At 33.8% G+C, this 26,018-nt stretch overlaps 1 protein-coding gene across 1 annotated transcript; it reads right to left on the bottom strand.

Moving 5' to 3' along the window:
- Window positions 1-21,420: 21,420 nt before the first annotated feature.
- LOC133700052 (uncharacterized mitochondrial protein AtMg00810-like) lies at window positions 21,421-22,365 on the bottom strand. Its single transcript, XM_062123617.1, has 2 exons — window positions 21,735-22,365; window positions 21,421-21,548 (listed from the first exon to the last, which is right to left on the bottom strand). Exons 1-2 carry the CDS (start codon window positions 22,363-22,365, stop codon window positions 21,421-21,423), a joined length of 759 nt encoding a protein of 252 aa, XP_061979601.1.
- Window positions 22,366-26,018: the final 3,653 nt, after the last annotated feature.

Here is a 26,018-nt window from a genome sequence, read left to right as displayed (position 1 = left end):
TAAATATTCGGCAAAATATATGGGTGGAATTGATAAAGGATTATGATTGTATAATTGATTATCATCTGGGCAAGGCCAATGTGGTAGCAAATGCTTTGAGCAGGAAGGGGAAAGTGGTGGTTGATGATTCGGGGAATAAAGAACATGAGAGTTTAATAGAGTTGAAAAAGATGGGTTTGCGGCTAAGTGTAGGTCCAAAAGGGTCAATACTAGCTCAAGTAAAAATTTGATCGATGCTTCGAGATAAAGTCTTGGAAGCTTAGATGGCGGATAAGAGAGTAGGAAAAATCAAGAAACAGATAAATCAGGGCATAGAGATACCTTTTCAAATTTTGTTAGAAGGATTGGTGGCAATGGGCAAACGAATCTACTTGCCTAAGAATAAGTTACTAAAGGAAGAAATGTTGAATGAAGCTTATGAATCTCGATTTACAACTCACCCCGGGAGCACCAAGATGTATCAGGATTTAAAGGAATATTACTGGTGGCTGAACATAAAAAGGGAGATAGCAAAATATGTGTCAAGATGTGGGATATGCTAGCAAGTGAAGATAGAGCATCGGAGGTCAGCATGTGAGTTACAATTGCTGCCAATTCCGGAATGGAAATGGCAGAACATAACCATGGACTTTATAATCGGATTGCCAAGGAGCAAAAAGGGTAATGATGCTATATGGGTGGTTGTTGATCGATTAACGAATTCAACCTTGTTCTTACATAAAAAAAAATGGCAGATCTCGTGGATAAGTAGCCAAGTTATATGTGAGGGAAGTGATTAGGCTTCATGGAGTGCCTATATCAATCGTGTTAGACCAAGACCCAAGGTTCATGTCGAGGTTATGGCCAAGCTTGCAACGAGCTTTAAGGACTAAGGTAAACCTGGCACTTGAAGACCTCCTAAGCTCATGTGAAACCAATTAAGATCGTGGATCAAAGAGAAAAAGTGTTAATAAATAAAAAAGAGCCATTAGTAAAAGTATTGTGGAGGAACTCCCAAATAGAAGAAGAGACGTGGGAGAGAGAATCGGAGATTAAAGAAAAATAGCCTTATCTATTCTCCGAAACAGGTACGTTGTTTAAATTTCGAGGATGAAATTTTTGTTAGGAAAGGAGAATGTAAAACCAAGAGAAACACACACACACACACATATGAATAAATGAGGGATAGAAACAAAAAAAAAAGGGGGAGAAGAAAATTGTCATCCCTTAAAGGAGGAGAGCTAATGATAGAAAAGAAAGAAAAAAGGAGAAGAAGAGTCACTCATTGCCTCTTTATTTTCTCTTAAGAACAAACAAGGAGAACCACATGCAATCCACCATATGAGAGGAAACTAGAAGGGTAAGGGAAGATTTAGACATCAAAAGACAAACAAAGAGAAGAAGAAAGCCAAGAAGGAGTCGGCGGCAACAAGAAAAGAGAAGAAAAACTTGGCCGGCGGAGGTTCTGCCTAATTGGGTTCATTGCTGGCAAGTTTCCAGGTTACACTTCACTCTCTTCTTTTATCAATTCTTCCTGGAAACGCAATGTTAATTTCTCCATGCATGATTCTGGTTGGTTAATTTTCAACTTTGATTCTGAAATGGACATGTTAGAAGTGCTTAATGGAGGGCCTTACTCTGTACATGGCCGGCTTTTGATTTTGAAAATTATGCCAGAGTTTTTTGACTTTGATACCTCTGAAATGCTTCGGATGCCAGTATGGATTAGATTTCCTAATCTCCCTCTTCAGTGCTGGTCCCCGATTTGCCTCTCTAAACTTGCAAGTGTGATAGGGAAACCGATTCACTTGGACACCCCAACTTCCTCTATGTCTCGGTTATCATATGCCAGGGTACTAGTTGAGACTGATTTGTTAGCTGATTTGCCTGCAATGATCAACATTTCCTTGCCCAATGGTGTAAACATGACCCAGACTGTGTTATATGAATCGTTGCCACGATTCTGCAAACAGTGCAGGACTTTGGGGCACAGCACCTCTTCTTGTGCCACCAATTCCAGCCACAAGCGCAGAAAACAGGGTCAGCCAACCCCTACTCCTTCTGGATGCTCTAATCCTTCAGCAGAGACTGAAGCTGTTGAAAAACAACCTCTTCGGGAGGAACCTCAAGGTGAGCCGGAGTGTGATCCAATGTTTGCTGAGGCTGCTGTGGCTGGGGAGGAGAGACCAGATATTTCTGCTTGCAAGCGGGCCAAATTGGCTACACCTTCTGGTCCTCTAGGTGATCATCCTCCTGCCTCTCCTCCGGTTGTGACTGTGGAAGACGAGACCAATGCTGAACTACCGCCCAGGAGGCAATATTTGACAAGGAGTAAAGCTGCTGCCACTTCTGGCCGATCAGGGAAGGCCTTATGGAAGAATCGTTCTTCCAACAATTCCTCTTCGGCTGTGTCTTTGGGCAATATAGCCTCTGATTCTTCATCCTCTACATGATGTCTCCCTGGTTTTGACCAAGGACTCTGTTCCTTGTGCCTGTTTGGGTCTCTGCTTGCTTTAATTTTGATGGCTTTGTCTTTCTGTTGCTGACTTTGTTAGCTTGGCTCTTGTGTGTTGCAGTTTTTCTGCCTGTAGCTAATATGTTTTCTTCCAGTTGTTGGTCTGATGGCCTTTGGTCCTTGCTGGATTGCTGTTCTTTCTGCCGGCTGTTTTGCTTGCTGTTCTGTTTGATGTGGCCTGCTAGTTGGCTTGCGCTGCCTGCAGTTGGCTTGCAGGTTTTTTGTGTTGAGCTGCTGGTTAATTCGTTTCTTGGGTTGAAACGGATCAAATTGGCTTGTTGCCCATCTGCTGGGTTGGATGCTTTGTTGTGTGAAGCTGGCTGGCACTTTGACTGGGAGGGTGGTTCCTTGGTTCTGCAAGGTTTTGTGCTATGTGGTGATCGTGCATGGTCCTGTAAGGGAGAACAGCTGTTTCGCTGTATTTGCATGCATGGCTGGCTTTTATGCATGGCTGAGCTGCGTCAGCATGGCTGCTTGTCCCCTGGATTGTTTGTCCTGCTTGGCTTGAAGAGTAGTTGTGGCTGATTCTTGGCTTTGGCAGGTTCTTTATTTGGCTGTTCTTCAGACACTTGTCTCTTGTTTGGGCAGGCAATGCATTCCTGCTGTGTGGTCCCACCATTTGTCTTGTGAGCTGTCGGCAGGTGGGTCTGCTTGGCTTGTCCGCTTGTGCTGTTGGAAAGCATGTCGTCTGCTGGGTTGCAAGTAGTCTTGCTGTTGGGTTTTGGGTCTCCTAGCCGTTCTTTGTATGCTAGTTTTTAGGTTGATCCAGGGAGTTTGTTCCTATATTTGTACAAGGGAGTCTGTTCCCTTTATTTTGCGTTCAGCAAGCTTGTCTTGCTTACGATTTGGTCAAAGGACTTTGTTCCTTTTTCCCTGTATTGCTGGACTCCAGCGCCTTTTTGATCTATAATATTCTTACATTTGATCAAAAAAAAAAAAGAAAAACTTAAATATTTGAGGGAGAAGGGGTTCCAAGGAGCAGAAAACACAACTAGGACAAACCTAAGACCTTCCTAAAGCAATTTCAAACATTATAGTTAAGTTGCATGCAAGAATACAACAACCCTAGGTTAAATTTTTGAGAAAATCTTCGGGTAAGTTAAGGTGAGGATGAGTGTGAGGAGAGGTAGAGAAAGGCTAAGTTATATTATTGACCCAACTAAAGGTATGCAAACCTTTGGCCAAATATGAACAAAGAGGGAGGAGAAATATGTTGATACTACATAAACATGCCTATTGAAAGACAGTGTTGAATTTCATAAAATTATGATATGCTAATATTTGAAAACATATAAACAACCTTGTTTCGCATATTCTTGTGAAGCCTAATCCCTAAATTAACTATATCCTAATGTGTGATTGTTAACATGAGAAAAGGATGAAATTATGTGGGTAATAATGAATGAAGAAAGGAAAATAAATGCATGAAAAATAATGGTTTGTGTGTTGAACACCCAAACCGGGAGAAAATCTGGGCTATTATGTTAATTAACCTGCTCCCAGAAATTGACACAGATAGAGGCATAATCTAGAGTATCGCCCTTTATAGAATTTGTATTCTGAGATGTTAGCTTTCCATCAAGTTTAACTTCGCTTAATTCGGAGCTTTAGAGCTCCAGATATAGGTAAACATCTGAAGAAAGGTTGAGCTATCATCCCTGTTGGCAGATTCAGCCAAGTTAACAAAATGATGAAATTTAGCCATGTTAAAAATAGAATTTGTCCCCCCCCCTCTTGTAAAATGTGTAACATCATGTCCTGACATCCAAAAAAAGAAATAAACCATATTTGAAATTGAATTAGTGATGTTTGTTATGACTGCTAATGAACCGAAATCCTGAAGGATAATAATGGGAGGGTAAATGTAAAAACAATGGTAAAAGAGAAATGAACATTGTCACCATTTCTATTACTATGTTGCGAAATGTGATTGAGAATGAAATAATGATGGGTACTTGTGAATTCAAGAGGAATCGCAAGAGTAGTACAATAACAATAAGAGAACGCAAGCCGAACTTCTATAGCATGTATGTATTCTACACTTATATCTTCTTTAGTTAATACGATTCTAGTTATTTGTTTGGATTATAAATCTTGTGCCTCTGAATGAGACCGAAAAGAGAAAAGATGAAATGACATGAATGAGAACTAGAAAACCAGATTTGATTTGTGAGTTCCTTCGGAGAGAATGGATGAAAATAATGAGTTTTCATGGATAATCGCCCCTTGGATTTGATTAGCCGGTCCCAAATATGGGAGGCTAATAATGTTAGCTAGGTTGGCTAACATCGGCATGACCAATATGAAGGAGAAACATTGGACTTGATTAACTATTCGGGTTAAAAATAGTTAATGTTATCGTCGATTGACGTCAATATCGACAAACTTATGGAACTTGATTATTAGCTTTCTTGAGGTGAAAGCTAATAATGTCCAGAATTCTTGACATCGGCATACCCGAGGATATTCCAAGGTAATATCGAACATTGATTAACTATTTTGGTTCTAAAATAGTTAATGACATGAACAGGTTACGTTGGTGTCAGCATTTCCACGAACTTGATTAGTTGATTCTAGAATGGGCGACTAAAGATACTAATGTAAGTCATTAATATCGGCAATCATCTTCCCGGATTGGGAAAAGGTGGCACAATAATGTGCTCCTGATGAAATTTGAGATGTTTATGAAATGAAAAATAATGGGTGATCCTCAGAAGAATAAATAGAGACATAATCATAAAAAGCAAATTAATAATTCAAGAGCCATTGCTGTGCATTGATTAGTATATGATTAAATATATATGTATGTATTGTGTAAATTTCCCTTTTCTATTTTATTGTATGCGTATTTTATTTATTCTAAAAATTATAAATTGCAGGTCCTTCCCACTCATGTAAGGAGTAGTATTTAGGTCCCCTAGTTTTCTTTTGTATGAATTAGGAATGTAAAAATTTCCCATGTATTTTGTTCTTAAGTGACCATGTAACTCAGAACATAATTGTGTCATCCTTGTAATTTTGTATTTGGAATACTTGATTGTATTATTTTGTTTTCAGAATTCAAATGTTTGTATGCTTCTCTTATTTGTTAAATTATGTATGTTAAATGTGAAAGAAATTGGGTAGATAAAATGTCATATCTACGTTTTTAAATATATTGTTGAGTTGGACTTGTTGTGGTTGCGATATGATTGAGATATGAGTATAAGATGTGTACAGGACAATAGTCGATAACTTGGAACCTTCCGATATAGGGGAGATTCTGCTGAAATTTTGGTGAAAATTTTGGTAATTCTTAAATAATGGAAAAAATTTACCCACAAATTCGGTAGTATATTTGTTTTGTTTGATCCTGAAAATAGGAATATTACATGTAGTCTATATCAACATTAGGAGCTTGTACTCCCTAATAGAAATGACAAGACATCCACATTCCAATATGAATAGCATAGGTTAAGCATTCAGAATAATTGTATTTTGTAATAAAATCAATCAAATATTATTGTGAAAATGCTAAAACATTGAATAGCTACAATGATGGAGATTAAGAACATCTACCTTAACCATATCAAAAAATCGTAGTGCAAGTCTAAGAAATTCACTGCCCCGGACTCAAGTACTAATCTAGACCAACAAGTAGAGAATTCATTATAATATTAGCATATGGGCCTCATTTTTCAAATCCAATAAGGATTCAAATTGTTGGGTGGGCAAGAAAGACTAAGCCCCCGTTTGGTATTGAGTTCCAAATAAAGGTTAGGTAAATTTTAATTTTTTAAAATTATTTTTTTTATGTTTTTTGGATCGTTTTAATATACTGATATCAAAAATAATTTTAAAAAATACAAAAATATTATTTTGATGCACTTTGAAAAGTAACTGATACCGTATCCCCTAAATTAAAATACTAGCTACTAGGCAATGCTGTGTTATTTTTAACAACGTAAAAAAATATATTCATGTTGTATAAAATAAGAAAAATCTATGATTCAGATAATTAAAAGACACCATGATTGTTCATGTCATGAGAAAAGCGACTCGGAAAGCAAATAAAAAAATAATAATAACACAAGCATATATTCATGTTGTATAAAACAATAAAAATCTATAATTCGGTTAATTAAAAGACATTATGATTGTTCATGTTGTGAGAAAAACAACTAAAAAAGCAAATAAAAAAATAAAAATAACACGAGCATCTGATGCTTATATTTAATCCATCAATTTAATTTAACTTCAATGAAAAAAAAATCCATATAAAAAAATTTAAATTAAAAAAGATGAAAAAAAAGCTGTAGGTAACTTATGTTTTTTTCAAAATGAATGGAAAGTCTCATAGGAAGCGAAAAAAAGAAAGAAAATATTTGAGGATGAAACCGAAAAAAAATGAACTCAAAAAAGCAAAAAAAAAAGAAGGTAAATTCGAGTGAACCTTCTAAATCCAAGTTAATTTCTGAAACCCACAACCCATTAAATTCAATAGTCGGGCTCAACCAAGAAGCTCAATACTCAAAAAATTTAATGTTGAAGGATGGGATAAATTAATTTAATAAAAACAAAATTTCTTTTAAAAAGCAGGATCTAACAAAGAAAAAATAAATGAGGCAATACCATATCAATTTAGTGTTGAATGATGAAATAAATTAATTTAATATAATTAAAAAAATCCCTTTTAAAAAAGTTAGATCTAGTAAAGTATAAAAAAATAATCTTGAGGAAACTCATTACTCTCAAAACATTTAAAACATCCTATTGAAAGCAAAAAAAAAAGATACTGGAGGATGAAAAAAATGATTTTTTTTTTTAAAAAAACACCAAGAAAACCTGAACGAACCTTCTAATCTTTGTTTAATATCTTAAACTCTTAAACTCGCAACCTTTTAAGCACTAGACTTGAGCTTAATCAAGAAGCTCAAACCCCAATAAATTTAATATTCAAAGATGAAACACAAAATACAAATCAAATTTAAAACATTTTAAAGGTGAAAAATAGCAATAAAAATTAAGAATCAAATTCGATAGGAAAAAAAACTTAAGGTGAAAGAAATTGAAAAAAATAATAATTTGATAAACCATTTTAAATAAAATAAATAGAAATTAAAAGAATGGGGACCCCAAATTTGATAGATGAAAAAAATTCATGGGGGATGAAATTGAAAACAAATTCTAATTTTATAAATTATTTCAAATAAAATAAATACTAATCAAAAGACCAGAGACTAAATTTGAAAAAAAAAACTAATTGAAGAATTGCATTGATTTTTTTAGGGTCATTGCGCTTCCCTAGGATAAGAGAGAAAATGAGAAAAAAGAAATTTGGCGTTGACGGTGGACCGGATGCGAAGAAGCAACATGCATTATCTAGTTAGGTAGGTATTGGCAAGAGGGTTCTGTTGTCTCCTTTGAAGCCATCATTGGGCCATGTAAATGCTCCACACACGTTACCATAAATTTGTTTGGGCTCCCACACGCCTCCCTATTAATTATTTAAATCATATTATATATATGGTAAAAGACACATTAGCCCCTCTTTTAATTTGATTATTACTGAAAAATCAAAAGAAAAATACACAAATGCCCTTGCACACCCATTTCTTTTTTAGCTTCTAGGGTATGTTCGATAATTCACTTTTACAATTAAATTTGAAATGCCAAAAAGTACCCCCAAGTGAGAGACATGTCATTTTTCTTACAAGGTTACAAAAGTTATTATACTATAAAAAAGTATGGAGACCAATCTGCCCCTAATTAACTCGGCAATGCCTAGTGAATCTCATGGAAAATACAAAAATACCCCTAAGTGCAACCTTTACCAATTTTGCTAAGAAGGAGAAAGACGTCAAAAAATTGTTCTAGCCTATGATATTTTAAGTTTATCTCTACAATGTAAATCCCAAGAATAAACTTTTTTTTAAAAAAAATAATAATAAAAAGTGGGAGTTAAATGTGTCTAGAAAATCAAATAAATTCAATTGCTAGGGGGGGATTTTAGAAGATGAAAAGAAGTAACTCAAATTATAAGGAAGAGGGAATAATGGGCCAAAGTGTAGTTAAGAAATAATGGGACTATACATACCCTATTTTCTCCTCCATGTGGCTGGCTGCACCAAGACAAGAAGCAGAAGGAGATTTTAGATTTTTCTCCATCAAAATTCAAAGAAAAACACCAAAATTGTTAGGGCTATACAAACTCTAGATTACTAAGTAGAGAGAACATCCTTTGACATAAGAAATAACAAGGAAACAAGTGAAAAAATTATGAGGGAAAGAGAAGGAGAGGACCAGCTGCATGCAAGGAGGGAGGAGCCAAAAATCTTCAACCAAATTTGAGTTGAAATCCAAATTTCCTCCAAGTAAGGGCCCTAAATCTAATTATGAAAACCATTTTAAAATTTGATTAGGAATTATGAATCAATTTCAAAATTAGGGTTCTTGAGTGAAATTTAAGGGAATTGCAGAATTTGTTGGAATTAGGTTAATTCAAGTATTATAAGTTTCCTTGAACATGAAATTATGCAAAAATACCAAAGAGAAATTAATGACCAAGGGACATGAGTGGCCGGCCATGTGAGGGTTGAATGAGAGAAAAAGAAATTCTGATTTTTTGCTTGATAAATCTTTGTGAGATGTTGGAACAATGAGTAAAGGAGACCAACAATTGCATGGAAAGAAAAAAAGGAACCTTGGTCCCCTTAGGCCAAGTTTCGGCCAAGACCAAATTGAGAAGACGGAGGAAGAGTTTTCGGATGTCACATGTTAATGATGCATGAATTAGGTGTGGTAAGATGTTTACTAATGAGGGAAAGCACGATAACTTGATAATAAGGAACTTCATGAGTCAAATATGTGTGTTAAGTGAGGAGAAAATGAGGGTATTAACCTTATATATAGCCTAGGACATATCTTAGGAGGAGTTGCAAAATGTAGAAATAGTTGTCTTGAGAGAAGAAAGGGAAATGGGGATAATTCAAAGTTCATCTAAAAACCATCAATGAAACTGAGCAGATTCATTACCTTGGTTCGAAAGAGGATTTGAGCCAAATAATGATAAAATCCGGGGAAGGTTTCTCATAGATTTTATAGTCAGGGATGTTAGCTTTCCAACGAGTCTTACCTCGCTTAAATTGGAGCTTTAGAACTCCAGATATAGATAAATATCTAAGGAGAGGTGGAGCTGCCACATCTGCTGGCAGATTCAGCAAATTACCAAAAAAGGAAAATTTAGTCATGTTAGGGATAGAATCAGGTTTCATTCCCTTCGATGTGTAGCGTCAACCATACCATATTCGAAATTGAATTGTGATATTAGTTATGATTTGATATTGAACCATAATCTTAAGAGATGTAATGGAAACGCAAATGTAAGGAAACAATTGTAAAGGGGGGGAATAAACATTGTTGTTATTATTATTGTTACTTTGTGAAATATGACTTGAATAAGGAATAATGTAGTATGCTTGTGGATTCAGGAGAAACCGCAAGACGGGCACAATAGCAGTAAAGGAGAGGAGCACGAGCCGAGCTTGTACAACATGTAGGTATTCTATACTTATACCTTCTTTAAATAATGGTAATTTTAGTAATATGTTTAGTTCTTGGATTTCATACTTGTGTATGAAGCCAAAAGGAGAAAAGATAAGATGAAATGAATGAGGAATGAAATCAGATTTGATTTATGGATTCGATTAAGAATGATGAACTATAGTAATGAATTTCACGAATAACCGTTTCTTGGATTTTATTAGTTAGTCCTAAATATGGGAGCCTGATGATGTTAGTAAGATTTGCTAACATCGACATGACCATTTTAGCGAATGTGGAATACTTAACCTGAATAATTATTCGGGTTAAGAATAGTTAATGATATTGACGGATGACATCGATATCAGCAAACCCAGGAAACTTGATTAACTATTTCTGGTGTGAAAGCTAATGATGTCAAGAATCCTTGACATCAGCATTCCCAAAAATATTACAAGGTATTATGAAAAATTGATTAACTATTTTGGGTTGGAAATAGTTAATAACATCATTCGGCTGCATTGATGTTGGCATTACTATAAAATTGATTAGTCGGTCCCGGCAAGGGCGACTAATGATACCAATAAAATTCATTAATGTCAGCATTACCCTCCCTAGGTTTTGGGAAGTGGTATAATTGCTATTCTCAGTGGAGTATAATTGATAGTATTAATGAAATGAAAATGTTTAGTGATTCCTAGAAGAATAAATTTAGAAATATTAGAAGGAGATTGAAAGGGGAATTATAAGGATCTATGATAGTGCATAGCATATATATATACACACACGATATTATTGCTTTTAATATAATTATTTCCATATATTATGTTGTTGCAGGTCCATCATATTTACTACAGAGGTAATTTTTAGATCCTTTAGTTTTTCTCATAGCATCCTTTAAATCAAATGTTTGAACGAAACTGTATTATTATGTACTTGTAATCTTAATGTATGTTTGTTTCGTTTACCTAAGATTTAATTTATGTCTGACTTTAAAATATAAATATTTGGAATATTGTGTTTGTACTCTTGAACAATATGATGTTTGAGACTTAGAATGATTGGGATGTGATTAAGCAATGAATAATAGATGTTTACAAGTTATTTGTCAATAACTTGGGACCTTCCAGTAAATGAGAGACTTTGCTGAAACTTTTGTAGAAATTTCAGTAAACCTTATATGAATTTGGTCGAAAACAATTTACCATGTTTTTTCTTTTTTTATGATTTATGAGATAGTCCTGAAATTAGGGATATTACACACAATGAAACACTGATCTCTTTTGTTTTTTAATTTCTAAACAAAGTACATACAATTTATTAGTACTACATAATGGAAATTAATCAAAAAGCAAGAAATCTAGGCTTTTATGTTATTAAAAAATGCTTTAATATTTAATAGTTTAGGTTAATTTTCTTATGTGCACTTTTAATATTGGAATGAGCATGTGAGATGAAGGTTCACTGCAATAAGACATGAAATGAAGTACATAATTAAAAAAACTATAAAAACCATTGTGAACTACTAATTGATATCTTAAAAAAAATAAAATTAAGTGGCATATTAATGTGGCTACTAATTGCTTTGTGTGTTCAATGAGCTATAAAAGAAAAGGTGCTTGAATTATGAAAGTGGGTTAGTTAGAAAATGGAAAGAAATCATAAGAATTAAGAAAGAAAAAATTAAAACAGCTCGATCTGTTATGGTGTATACATTCATATTTTACTATGGATTCATATAATGAAATAATCATTTTACCCTTCTAAAAAAACAAATAACCTAATTTGATGGCTAATGTAGTCCATGAGACAAATTAATCATTGATAAATTGACTGAATGCATCTTAGTCATCTTACATTTTCATTTAACTTGCCTTTAAAAGAAAAGGTTACTAAATAGTCTTTAAAAGCAAAATTCATTTAACTTTTTAAGAATTTCATTTAAATTTAAAAAATAAAATGACTAAATTACCTTTAAAATAAATTAGTCCAAGAGATTTTTTTTTCATTTCATCCTAATTTTTCTAGCAATTAACTAGTAGACTTAGTGGTAATTTGATATTTTAAAAAATATAAAATATTATTAAAAAAAATTGACGGTACATGCATGACACACACCCACACTTTTAGGGCAATGTGTGTGGTACCTCTTAGAGAGAGAAAAAAAAACTACCAATCACTATGTCGTCTGAAGCATTGAGTGACGACTCATCGTATAGGGTGGCACGATGGTTCGTCAATGGTTGAATTTTCTTCACTTATATTTTCTCTCTTTTCTCCTCAAAAATCACGTTGGCCAAGCCAAAATTAAAAGTTATCCTCCCATTTTGTTTTTTTTTATTTGTAATCTTTATTATTTTGATTGCTCTTTATTTGTTTTTTATTCTTTTTTTAGTCAAATGTTTTTCAATTTATCCTTTATTATTTCATCTTATTTGACTTTTATATCAAATTTGATCCTCATTCTTTTGATTAAAGTTTTTTTATATTAATTTTTTTTCAATTTCATCCCTCATCATTTTATTTATTTTTATTTTCAGTTAGATTTAGTCCTTATTTTTTTAATTGCTCTTTTTTTTTGCTTTGGTTCCTTTTTGTAAACTGGTTTTCCTTTCTTTTTTTTATCATTCAACATTGGATTGATTGAGAATTGTGCTTCAGAATTTGTTTTCAATGTGGTGATCCTAGTCTCATGGCATAGGTTATGGTTATGAAATGTTTACCCAAATTGACATTGTTTCTTCTTTTTTAAAATATTATTTTACACTAATTTCCTTTTTCAATTTTATCTTTCTATATTGGCTTATTAAAAATTAAACTTATTTATTTTTGCCATGAGACTAGGATCACCACATTGAAAATAAATTCCGAAGCACAATTCTAAATCAATCCAATGTTGAATGATAAAAAAAAAAAAGGAAAACTAGTTTACAAAAAGGAACCAAAGAAAAAAAAAAGAGTAATTAAAAGAATAAGGATTAAATCTAACTGAAAATAAAAATAAATAAAATGATGAGGGATGAATTTGAAAAAAAATTAATTAAAAAATTAATATAAAAAAATTTCCTTTTTCAATTTTATCTTTCTATATTGGTTTATTAAAAATTAAACTTACTTATTTTTCTCAGTTTGCTTTCTATGAGGATAACCTGGTATTATGATCCAGGTCATAAATTTTCCATCCAATCTAGGATTCACTTAGGGCTTTTACATTATTTAATATTATTTTATTTTTATGTCGAATGTGGTTCTCATTTTTTTAATTGCTTTTTTTTTCTACGGGTCCTTTCTTTTTAAATTGATTTTATTTTTTAATTTCAACATTCAAAATTAAATTGGTTGAGAATTGAGCATTATGAATTTTTTCAATGTAATGATCTCGGTCTTATAATCCAAGTCACGAGTAAGAAATGTTAACCTGAGTTGCCATCAATCTTTTCTTTTTAATCTTTTTTTACATTGATTTTTTTTCAAATATTTTATCCTTCAAAACCTTGTTTATTGGAGATGGAGCTTCTTTATTTATTTATTTATTTATTTTTATTTTGCTTTCTATTAGGATGATCTGACCTCACAACCCGTGTTACGGATTTGCCATACTAACTCAAATTGACTCAGGGATTTTACATAATTTTGTTTCATTTTATTTTTATGTCAAAATTTGGTCCTAAATTTTTAATTGTTTTTTTAAAATTCATTTTGTTTTTTTAAATTTCATCCATCAACATTAGAATATTAAGAATTGAGCTTTATAAGTTTTTTCGATGTGGTGATCCTAGTCTCATGACCTAAATCACGAATATGAGATGTTAACCCAAAGTGACATCGATCTTTTTTTTTATCTTTTTTACACTAATTCCATTTTTTGAGTTCAATCTTCAGCATTGTGTTTATTAGAGATTGAGTTTTTTTTATTAATTTTTATTTGCTTTCTATGAAAATGGCCTTGTCTCATGGCCTAAGTCATAAGTTTGTCATATTAACTAGGATTGACTCGAAGTTTTTTATTTCATCCTTTGCAATTGTTCTTTTTCTATAGGTCATCATTATAACTTTTCGTCTTTATATTCCGTACATTTACTATAATTTATTTTTTACCATATAATTAAATTAAACCATCTTATTGGACTGACTAATGTCAATATCTCGAGTCGCAAGATTTTTTTTCTTCTTTAAAACATGTTAGTAATGTTTTTTTTTTTTTTTTTATCATGTACATTCTCCTATACATGACCATTTCCAAGAACTAAACTATGAGGAAGAACTTGTCAACTCAAGGTTCCTAGTTGATCGTACACTTATATATGAGTTGAAAAATGCAAGGGGTAAGATTCGAACTAATAATGTCAATTTTATCTAGTTAACTTTTTACTACTTGATTATTATTAATTGAGCTATTAGCTCACTTGCATGTTGCATGTTGCATGTTAGTAGTAGTTTTTAAAAATTATTTTTTTTAAATTATGAAAAAACAACCTACTTCGCGATGAAACGGGGATTAGTAAGCAGTGATTAACAATATATGAACTACCCTTTCACTGAACAGTGTCTTGCAATGGGCAATGCAGCCACCTGCCTGATAATCCAACACATTGACCCAAAATCGTAGGGCATGTGTACAGACTACCAAGTGGGTTTGTCCATAATTTCAATAATTGAGTTGTTTTGATCTTGAACCTTGATATATAACTATCCATATGTAGCAAAAGTTTTTATTTTTTAAAATTTCAATTTCTAGACAGAATTTCTATATGCATATTTGTCTAAGTAGTGTAGATTCAATATGATCAAGCGATGGAAGTGGGTATCACTTTCACTAGACAGATTTTCCACATTAGTGCTACTAAAGAATGGTCTGCCCTAGCTATAGCAAATAAAGAGATGCCTTGGTCATGCCAATTTGACCACAATAGCTCAATTGGTAACACAATCCCCAAAAATTATGACAAAACTATGATTTAAATATATCACCGTCTTTGCCGATTTCAGAGAAAATTGAACTGGAAACTTGCAAGTAGTCAAACATAGAATCCTGGGTTTGAAATTACATAATCAAAATTTGGAGTGTTTTTGGTAGCTTATTATTAGCCCTGATTCTCTTGTTGTGAAGCATGTGAGTAGTAGGTAAGCTAGGATGCATCTAACACATGCTAGTGAACTTAAGATATACTGATATTAATATTTAATTAGTATTATTATTAAGAATGGTATTCTGCGATATCAGATCTGCATGATAATTAAACTCAATAATAGTACAACATTACTCGGAATAGACTTCGCTGTTGCTTAATTCGTGTGATCATTTCATTAATGGGGTTCATGTTACGGCCTATATATAATGCATTAAAAAAATATGGGCAAAAAAAAAAAACATCCTTAACTCTGTTTAATTATTGTTCATTTATAAATTATCTTCCTCGTATTTTTTAATTTAAGTTGACCGACATACTCTGTGTGCAGTCTGGCGTTGACCAGATGAAGAATGTTTGTAGGCAACTAGATGTATAATTTACTAGCATTTGAGTGGAAGCATGCTGAACTACAGCTTAGATGGGAAAATTGTTAGCTAGCTTATATTTTAAATTGTCTTTGAAAAAGAAGCTTCTTTACTAGATCTAGGGTGTTTTTCGATTTTTAGACAGAAGAATACAGTAAGAGTTTTCTCATGTTTCATCCAAGTAAACCATGTTGATGAAGAGAAAAGCCTGCGGAGATTATCTAAGGTTTTAGCCACAAGACAATCATAAAGCTTTATGCATTTAGATAAGGAATTACAAAGCTGATAATGTTGACCCAGATGGTTTTAGGGTATATTTCTTTTTTAACCATTAGGGTTCATATCTCAAAATGCTTGCTAATTTGTGGATAACAGCATGCTTTTGACTTAACTAAAGGTGTGCAAATATTGGATAGAGAATATCAACAGCCACAATAAAAAAAATAAACATAAGGGATTCGATATTAATTGCATATTTGCTTACTTTTTTTTATAATCAATGTGATACGAGCAGGATTCGAAATTAAGACTACTTTATCTCCTCAACTTGTCGAAGTGAGTACTGCAGACCTTCGCATTTCATATAGAAAATTAACAACAGTATCTTGTTTTTCCTTCTAAGTTACTAGAGGAAGGAACCAACAAATTGGATCACTCTACTTCACCCCAAAATGGGAAAGTAGAGAACCAAATCTAACAGTGCTCAAGGAAATTGCATTCATGTATACTTGTGTGCGCCAATTTTTCCACTCGACAAAGCAACCAGAAGAAGCTCAAAGTAAACAAAGGGCGTATGTTTTTTCCCTCTTCTGATACCCACAAAAATTCATGGAGTTTGTGGCTCACTAACTGTCTGGTGCTTGTCAATTCGAGCCCAAATCGTACCAAGGAAGATTACGATATGCCCACGAGGGGGCAACGTGCAATCGGGGCATCATTCCTCAAATTTCCGTTGTTGTTTCTTGCAGTAGGGCAGCCCCATTGATGCCCCACAAGAGCTAAAATTTGATCTTTCAGGTGGCCAAGATGGCACCAGATCACATGGGTACACCCCTTTTCGTAACATTAGGTCACCTAATGTGGGCTAAGTGGAAGAAGAGCGAGGGAGGGAGAATTTTTATATAAATCTTGCAAACAAAGAACGAAAGAAACAACAGCAAAGACAAGCACTTGATCATCAAAACAAAATGTCATGGGGACCTTAACACATGGGGGGCGGCTTTGAGTTTGTGAAAGTGGAGCCAGCTCAAAGGTGAATCTTTTGCAAAATGTTTGCTGGAAGCACTCACCTGGGGCAAAGTCTTGTGTTCAAGTTGATCATAATCTTTAACTTGAAAAATAAAATAAAATAATAATGTCAATCTTTCTTCTTTTCACTTCCTCGTTATATATATAATTAATGTCTAATGTCTATCTTATATTCAAATAATTAAACTAATAATAAACACCATGCTGGAAATTCATGCAATGCAATGTGATCAGTGACAGCCAGCTCTGCAATTGCCAAAATAAAGATATTTGATGTCATGAAGGAGTGGAGTGCTCTTAAAATTTTCCTATATTTAATTATATGAAAATAAAAATGTTATCTCTTTGATCCAAACCTCTTTCCCTTGTTAATACGTTTTTCTTTCTGATAATTTTTTATTAGAGTTTTTATTTTTTAAATAAAAACTTATCATAATCTTAAAAGCAAGTTTTAATAAAAATAAAAATAAAATAATAAATTGATGATTTTAACGTGAATGTATTGTAAATATATCTATAATAAATTGAGAATGATTATATAAGAAATTTACAACACAAATTTAAAATATAGTAATTTTTATCAGCATTTATAAAACTATAGCTATTGGGTTCATATATAATTATTTGGAAAACAATTGTTAATATTACGAAGAAAGACGTTGATATATATTATTTAAAAATAATAGCATAATTGTATAATTATTTAAATAATTTTATTTAAAAAGAATTCAATCATAAAATGCTAAAACAAATTAAAGAATTAGGTGTGCATGGTCCAAATATGCATGTTTGCCCCCACATGCAAACCAAGGTTCACGCCCTTTTTCTTCTTTTCTTAAATGGGGGATGACGTGCCCAAGTGTTATTTTTTATTTTGGCAAATGATATCGCACGTCTTAATTAGCAGATTATGTGTAGTTTGTTTATCATCTGTTGGACACCAAAAATCAGGTTCCAAGTATTTCTACACTAAAAACCCACATTCCTACATTTTTTCACCAAAACAACATGATTAAAACCTCATGAACCTTGAACTAGATCTACTTTTTTTTTTTTTATAGCATCAATCAAGATAGAAACAACCTCCATCAAGTTTCTTTCTTAAATACGAATGCATAAGTACAAATATCAAAGTATTTTGTGGTTAAAATCCAGTCCCCCAATAGCAATCTTCTCAAATTATTTTGTGACTTTCTTTCTCATTTCTCAAGATTCAAGGGTTGAAATGAAAAAAAAAAAAAAAAAAGATTACAAATTATTATCAATATCATATTTGATCTATATTTTTTTAATTTTATCTGTTTTAATAATTTTAAATTTTCATATGTAAAATCAGCATGTCATTAAAAAACCGTTTTATTTTTGTTTTGATGACTAAATCAAAAGGAATTGTGGCTTGAAGATCAATAAGAAAAAAAACTTAAAGGAATAAGAAGGAAATTTATCGGAGGCACAATGCTTATGAATTGAAAACTATGAGAGGATGAAGAAGATGGCCACAGAAAAAGACCGTCCTGTTTCAGTTTCTTTGTCAATATTAATTTATATTATGATTTGAATTTTCTTTTTAAATTTAATATTTCGGTCAAATTTCGAACACACACAATGCATATCTTTGAAAACATGAGCCAAGTTTATAAAGGTTATTAAAAGAAACTGTTCATTTCTTTCAGAAATGGGATCACTTGAGTCATTAGTTACAACTAAAGATTAGACAAGATTCCATAAATTGCACGATTGTAACCTCAAATTGGAAGAGATCTCAATGAATGTTGGATTTGATTGTAATATATGTTTGCTTTTTGAAGACGTCGACAAGCTAATGGATACAACATTTTTTATAGATTACCAGCTAACTTGATGTGTTCAAGACTGCCTAAATGTGTGACTTCTTACAGGAAACGGAGGGTCGATTTTGAAATGGATGATCTAAAGTATTTCAACAATATTTACTACACAAGACCACATCACACACATACAGTCTTGTCCATTCAAGCACACATGGATAAGAGGAAGACACAATTACGAAGAATAAATGGATGGAATTGTACTCAAAACTGTAACCTAATATCTCTAGTCAATTGGGTCTCTCCAAATTAGCATTAACATCTTCCCATGGAGTCCTACATCTATTGGACTTAATCTAGTTAACTCCCTCTTAGGTTTGTTTTCTAGTGTTGCATGCAATAGTTGTAGCTCGAAGCTTTGATTAATTCAGGCTAAGAAGCATTCTTTTTGGTTAATTCGTGGAAGCTGCTGAGGCTGTTTTCTTCCAGATAAGGCTTTTCTGACGTGCTCTAGTTTAGAGGTTTGTGAGATTTGTTACGCTATAAGCTTTATATTGGTTTGTGGGGAACTATAGAGGCAGTGGGCTTCGACTTTTTTGTGTTTTGACTTTTGTCTATCTTCATTTAATTTGAGTTTAGGTATGGACCGGCAAGGTGTGTATATATATATATATATATATATATATATATATATATATATATACTGGCATTATCCATTACACGAGAGATACTCGACCCATTATTATTTTTAGTTAGCTAAGTGAAACCTTACTGGTTTTTATATATGTTAGTTGCAAACAATCTGCATGCCTTGTCGACATGAAATAAGATTTTGAACTTGAAACCCCACAATTAGGAGGCGCTCCATCCATCTTGATGGTCTTTTCTCATTGCCCAGTTTGTCTTTGATTGAATACAGGGATTCAAGTTTGACAATTAGTTGAATATTTCTAGCAAAATCTGGTAAAAGCTTCCAATAAATTAGCTGATGCTGATGCACTTTATACGAATGAACAAGGTAAAATAATAAAGCTTTTCTAGTCTACACTGCACATGAAACATTTATATATATATATATATATATATATATATATATATATATATATATATATATATATATATAGACCGGCAACCAGTCAAGCACGCGTGAACTCGACTTTGCCTCCAGTACTGCCTTCGTCAACCAGAAGCAGTAACTCTTACCCACTACTGCTGACTAAGATGGGGTGATTTTTATTTTATTATTATTTTTCCTTCATGATATCATTTTGAAAAACAAGCGAGCATAATTGGTTTATTTAAAAACACTTAATTGGCAAGATGTTCAATGAAAGATATATATATATATATAATATCTGAAGAACTAGCCTTCAACTCATTTGAGAGTTTGTTTCCAAAATAGTATAATACCAATTTTATTTTATTTTTTGAAAATATCACAATCCAAAATTTATTAGAGAAAATTGTACAATTTCAAGAGTCATAATATCTTAATATCACAGTAAAAAAAAATGTTGTGTGATAAGGTAATCAACTTCATACTTTTTTTTTTATTTTACATTTATTGATATTTTTTTACTTAAAAGGATATAAAATAAAAGGGTTGAATTAAGTTTTCTTTATTGTTGTAGGTGTCAACTACAACTATTTAAAATGTGCTATTTTTAATATAAGTTTTCAACTACGTTATTTTTCAAAAAAACATTTTTACTTTGCTACTTTACACAACATCATACATGATGGGAATTTATTATGATTCTTCTATTAGTGATATCATACTAATATTAATATTTAAATAAAAAAACTATATTTTTTTATTATAATATTGCAATTCAATAATTTCTTCTAATTTTCTATAGTAGTCAGCTTCAAATTAATTAGAAGTTGATCTATTAACATAAACCTCATTGTTATATATCTTTGTACCATCATCATACTCTTTAGTATGAAATATATGTTCATTGATGAAATACTTGTTATAGCACTTCCTATCTTTTAGGACCCAAACTTAGTAAATTCAAAGTAACAATAGTATTCCTTTCCAATTTATAACCTGTACATGAATTACATCTCTATCATAGTTAACAAGAAATGTGTAATGAACTTAAGTATCTTGGGATATAAGAATAATTAAATAGTCCTTACATGTATTCTGAACCACGTGAAAAATTGTTCATCATGTAATCGAAAGATTTGGGATTCAATCGGCAGTGAATTTTTGGATAATAAAAATTGATGATGTTGCCTACTAGGAATTCATCAATCTATCAGTTTATAATAGTATAAGAGATAAATTGTTAAAAAATAACAACATGTGGAGTATTATATTTATTAAATAAAAGATATCAGTTCATCGCAGTTAAATAGCACATAACTATGTGTTTATCTGAATTCTATTTTTATCAAATATCTTCTCCTCACAGTATTTTTTTTTTTTTGTATGAGTCGTCCAGGATGGAAAAATATTGATAAGTTCTCACTCGAAGACACTTCCCCACCATCATCATGCCTTAGAATAACTAGTTTGATTCTTGTTCTCAAGTGAGGCTTGAAATAGTACAAGATAAATGTTGAGATCTCTTCAACAATATAGGCCTCATATATCAAAGCCTCAACATGCGCCTTGATGAAATTAAGTATCCTGGGATATAAGTATAAGTAAAAAACTATTCAAGCGGAATGCTTTTCTGTATTGATTAAGTTTAATATATATACAAGATACATTAGGGTTCCCTTATACATCAGAGACTGATAAGGAATGACAGCTAATGTAATGCAGATTGATACAAAATATTCTTACGTATCTTTCCTACTTATCTCAAAATATAGCTTTCCTATTTACATCAAAACACTATAATTTCCAACACTCCCCCTCAAGTTGGAGAGTGAATATCAATAACTCCCAACTTGCACATGAGCTGTTTGAACTTCTCTCCCAAAGCTTTTGTAAACACATCTGCTAATTGTTGTGAAGAAATCACGTATTGAGTAGCAATTTCACCTCATAAAATTTTGTCCCGAATAAAGTGGCAATCCATTTCAATATGCCGAGTTCTCTCATGAAACACAAGATTTTTTGCAATGTGTAAAGCAGCTTGATTATCACAACGAAGAGTGACAGGATCTGAAACTGGCATATCTAAATCTGTTAATAAATGTCTTAACCAAGTAAGCTCATAACATGTACCTGCCATCGCTCTATATTCAGCTTCCGCACTTGATAAAGAAACTGTCTTTTGCCTTTTTGTTCTCCATGAAATTAAAGATTTTCCAAGGAATACACAATACCCAGTGGTGGAGCGACGAGTGATAGGACAACCCACCCAATCAGAGTCACAAAATGCCGTTAAGTGTAATGAGTTATTTGAATGAAGAAGCAAACCTTGACCGGGAGCTGATTTTAAATAACGAACAACTCGAAGAGCAGCTGCCATGTGAGGTTGACGTGGTTCATGCATGAATCGGCTGAGAATATGAACTGAATATGTGATATCAGGTCTAGTGATGGTTAAGTAAATTAATCGACCAACCAGACGTTGGTATATACAAGGATCTTTGAGCAATTCTCCTGTATTTGAAAGTCTGCATTCTTCCATAGGAAACTCAACTGGTTTGTCACCCAAGTATCCACTGTCTTTGATAATTTCCAAAGCATATTTGCGCTGGGAAATATAAATGCCTTTCTTGGAACGGGCTATTTCAATGCCTAAGAAGAATTTCAAATCACCAAGGTCTTTGATGCGGAAACGAGTATGAAGGAACTGCTTTAAACCTTTGATGGATTCAATGTTGTTCCCGGTTATCAAAATGTCATCCATATAGATCAATAGGATAGTAAGACATGTGCCGTCTCTTTTGATAACAAGGAATAGTCGGCTTTTGACTGAAAAAAACCAGCAGCAAGAACAGCTTCTGTGAACTTAGAGAACCACTGTCGAGACGCTTGCTTAAGGCCGTATAGTGATTTGTGGAGGCAACACACAATGTTCTCCCCCTGTCGCCGAAGACCAGGAGGAGGAGACATATATATTTCTTCCAATAAATCACCATTTAAGAAAGCATTGTTGACGTCTAGCTGATGTAAAGGCCAGTTCAGAATGGCAGCAATAGCAAGGAGGCAGCGGACAGTGACCATTTTTGCAGTGGGGGAAAAAGTATCATGATAATCAATTCCAGCAGTTTGTGTGAAACCCCGAGCGACAAGGCGAGCTTTATAGCGCTCAACAGACCCGTCAGCCTTGCGTTTGATGCGATACACCCATTTACAACTGATCGGGCGTTTGCCAGGGGGCAAAGGAACAAGGCTCCATGTCTGATTGTCAATGAGAGCTTGAAGCTCAGAATTCATAGCTTCCTGCCACTTAGGATCAGTCATAGCAAGTTCATATGAAGGAGGTTCCTCATCACGACTAACATTAGCAATATAACAGAGATGTGATGGAGAATACCGATGATAAGAAATAAAATGACAGAGAGGATACTTCGTACCTGGTATAGATGCAGACAAGGCTGAGAACAATTGGTGTGGAGGCAGAATCACCTACGAGCAAACATAATCCTTGAGGCGGACGTTGGCTTCTCGAGGGCGTTGAGAACGATGAATTGGCTGATCAGGAATAACTAGAGTAGGTTCAGGAAGGACAGGATCATCTGGCTGAACAGGGGTTTGTTGTGCAGCTGGTGGAGTTAATGGAGTAGAGGAAGGTGGCTCAGGAAGAGAAGGTGTGGAGTCGGTTGGTGCAGGTGAAGAGGAGATGGGGGGATCAAAGGGGTCGATGATGACTGATGAGGGAGGAAGATGGGAATAAGAGTCAGACATAATAGGAAAAGGAATAGGCAAGGCTGGTGGATTGTGTGCTGGAGAATTGACTTGTGGTGGATGATAAAAGGTGTCCTCAAGAAATACCACATCCCGATTGGTGAAAATTTTCTGAGTTGCAATATCATAAAGTTTGTAAGCCTTTTGTCCCATAGGGTAACCAAGAAAAATGCATTTTGTGGCACGGGGAGAAAATTTTGAGGATGGATTGGCTATGGTGGCAAAAGCAACACATCCGAAAACTCGCATGCGAGAATAATCAGGAAGTTTGTTGTAAAGAATCTCAAATGGTGTTTTTTTGTGAAGCAACAGAGTAGGAAGACGATTAATAATATGAACGGCAGTAAGAATACATTCTCCCCAGAAAGTAATGGGTAAATGAGATTGAAAACGTAGAGCGCGAGCAGTTTCAAGGATGTGTCTATGTTTGCGCTCAACGACACCATTTTGCTGAGGTGTATATACACAAGAGTGTTGGAAAAGAACGCCTTCCTCAAGAAAAAAAAATTTTAATGAAAGAAATTCAGCCCCATTATCATAACGGAGTTTTTGAACCTTTGTATTGAATTGAGTGTGAACGTAATGAAAAAACTGACGAAGTAGAGTTTGTGTCTCACTCTTGTTACGCATTAAAAAAACCCATGTAAAACGAGAAAAATCATCCACAATAGTCAAGAAATAAAAGGCACCAGAAATAGAAGGGGTTTTATAACGACCCCAAATATCACAATGAATAAGAGAAAAACACTTCGAAGTTGAAATTGAACTAGAAGGAAAAGGTTGACGAGTTTGTTTTGCCAATGGACAAACGTCACATTTATGACTGGAATCAAAATTAAATTTAAGCGAATTATCAGCTAAAAATTGTAAACGGTTAGAAGAAAGGTGTCCCAATCGACGATGCCAAAGATTAGATGAGATAATCAAATTGCAAGCAAAACGGGTAGAAGGAGGAGTTGAAGCCAACACCACAAGGTAATACAAGTCATCACGTCGCTTACCCACACCAATCATTGTCCTCGTAGCCAAGTCCTGTAAAATACACCAAGATGGAAAAAAAGTCACTGAGCAATGTAAGTCATCGGTTGTCTTGCCAACAAACATAAGATCAACTTTAAAGCTTGGCACACAGAGGACATTATTCAATTGAAGAGAATTGTTAAGTTGAATTGAGCCAGTCACAGTAATTTTAGCCACGTCTCCACTAGGTAAGGAAACAGGTGCCAAAGATTGATTCTTGTCGACATGCTTTAATAATGTAGGAGAAGAAGTAATATGATGGGTTGCACCACTGTCAAGTATCCAGTGATTGTGAGCAACCGGTAATAAACCTGATGTATGTTTGAAGGTTGAGTCAGCAACAACATTAGCCTGTGGAGTGACAGGCTTGGTGGTTAAGGCACTGAGTATCTGAACATATTGATCCTCAGTTAAGTTGGGCAGAGAGACCTGGAGTTCCTGAAAAGTGGGATTAAAATCCACTTAATTTGCAGAGGGGTTACCAGATGCAGAGTGTGAGTTATGCCTGTCATAGTCTTGGCGCTGGTATGATGCCTTTTCTTTACTTTTTGGATGACCAGGAGGGTAGCCAATTAATTTGTAACAAGTTGCTTTCCTGTGATACATATCACCATAGTAAGTGCACTGAAAAGGCTTTTTATTACGTGAATTGTTTGATTGATTCCCATGAACTTTATTATTTTGCCGACCCTTAGACATGTTGTAATTGCCACGCACAGCCATGGCTGCTGTATTTGATGGTATGGTGACAGCAGCCCCCAACTCTCGTTGTTTTTCTTCCTGCACAACAGAGGCATAAGCTTGACGAATTGATGGTAAAGGGTTCATCAGTAAAATCTGACCTCTTGCACCTGAATATGACTCGTTGAGTCCCATGAGAAACTGTATAAGTTTGGTTCGATCATTCTGCACACCACAAGTACATGTTTCTGAATTAAAGGATACAAGTTCGTCCCATAAACCCTTCAATTTTGTGTAATATGCTGCAACTGACATCTGACCTTGCTCAATCCTATAGATGTCTCGCTGAACCTGAAAAATGCGGGGAGCGTTCCCTAAAGAAAATCTTTCACGAAGATCTTCCCAGATGGCATGAGGAGTATTGCATGAAAGAACAGAATCGGCTAACTCTGGCTCAAGAGAATTTAGGATCCATGAAAGCACCATGTCGTTGCAGCGCTGCCAAAGGGCATGTTCTTCAGGATTTGAAGCCTCATGGGGTTCTTTGATTTTGTCAGTAATAAAACCTGTCTTATTCTTGGCACTTAGAGAAATTTTCATAGCACGGTGCCAAGAATTATAGTTGTCACCATTCAATCGTTTTGAAACAAGAAGCAAACCAGGGTGATTTGAGTGGTGGAGGAATAATGGAGAACCAAGGATGCTGGGAGCAGAGGATGAATCGCCAGAACTCAAAAAGTCAATATCATTAGCAGCCATGATTTTAAAAAAGAAGAAAACAGAGGCAAGGCAGAGACGCAATAAACAGATGCGTTGAAGAAGAAGAAAAAATAGGTTTAGGTCGTAGCCTGCTCTGATACCATATAAGTAAAAAACTATTCAAGTGGAATGCTTTTCTGTATTGATTAAGTTTAATATATATACAAGATACATTAGGGTTCCCTTATACAT

Source organism: Populus nigra, chromosome 7, assembly GCF_951802175.1.
Source record: "Populus nigra chromosome 7, ddPopNigr1.1, whole genome shotgun sequence".
Lineage (NCBI taxonomy): Eukaryota > Viridiplantae > Streptophyta > Magnoliopsida > Malpighiales > Salicaceae > Populus > Populus nigra.
This window is presented reverse-complemented; position numbering and strand designations above follow the sequence as displayed.

Coding starts and splice junctions, on each gene's coding strand:
- LOC133700052 (XM_062123617.1), bottom strand. CDS start 22,365: ATGGATGACATTTTGATAACCGGGAACAACATTGAATCCATCAAAGGT. Junction 21,549..21,734: donor TGAATATAGAGCGATGGCAG/GTACATGTTATG, acceptor AAATTTTATGAG/GTGAAATTGCTACTCAATAC.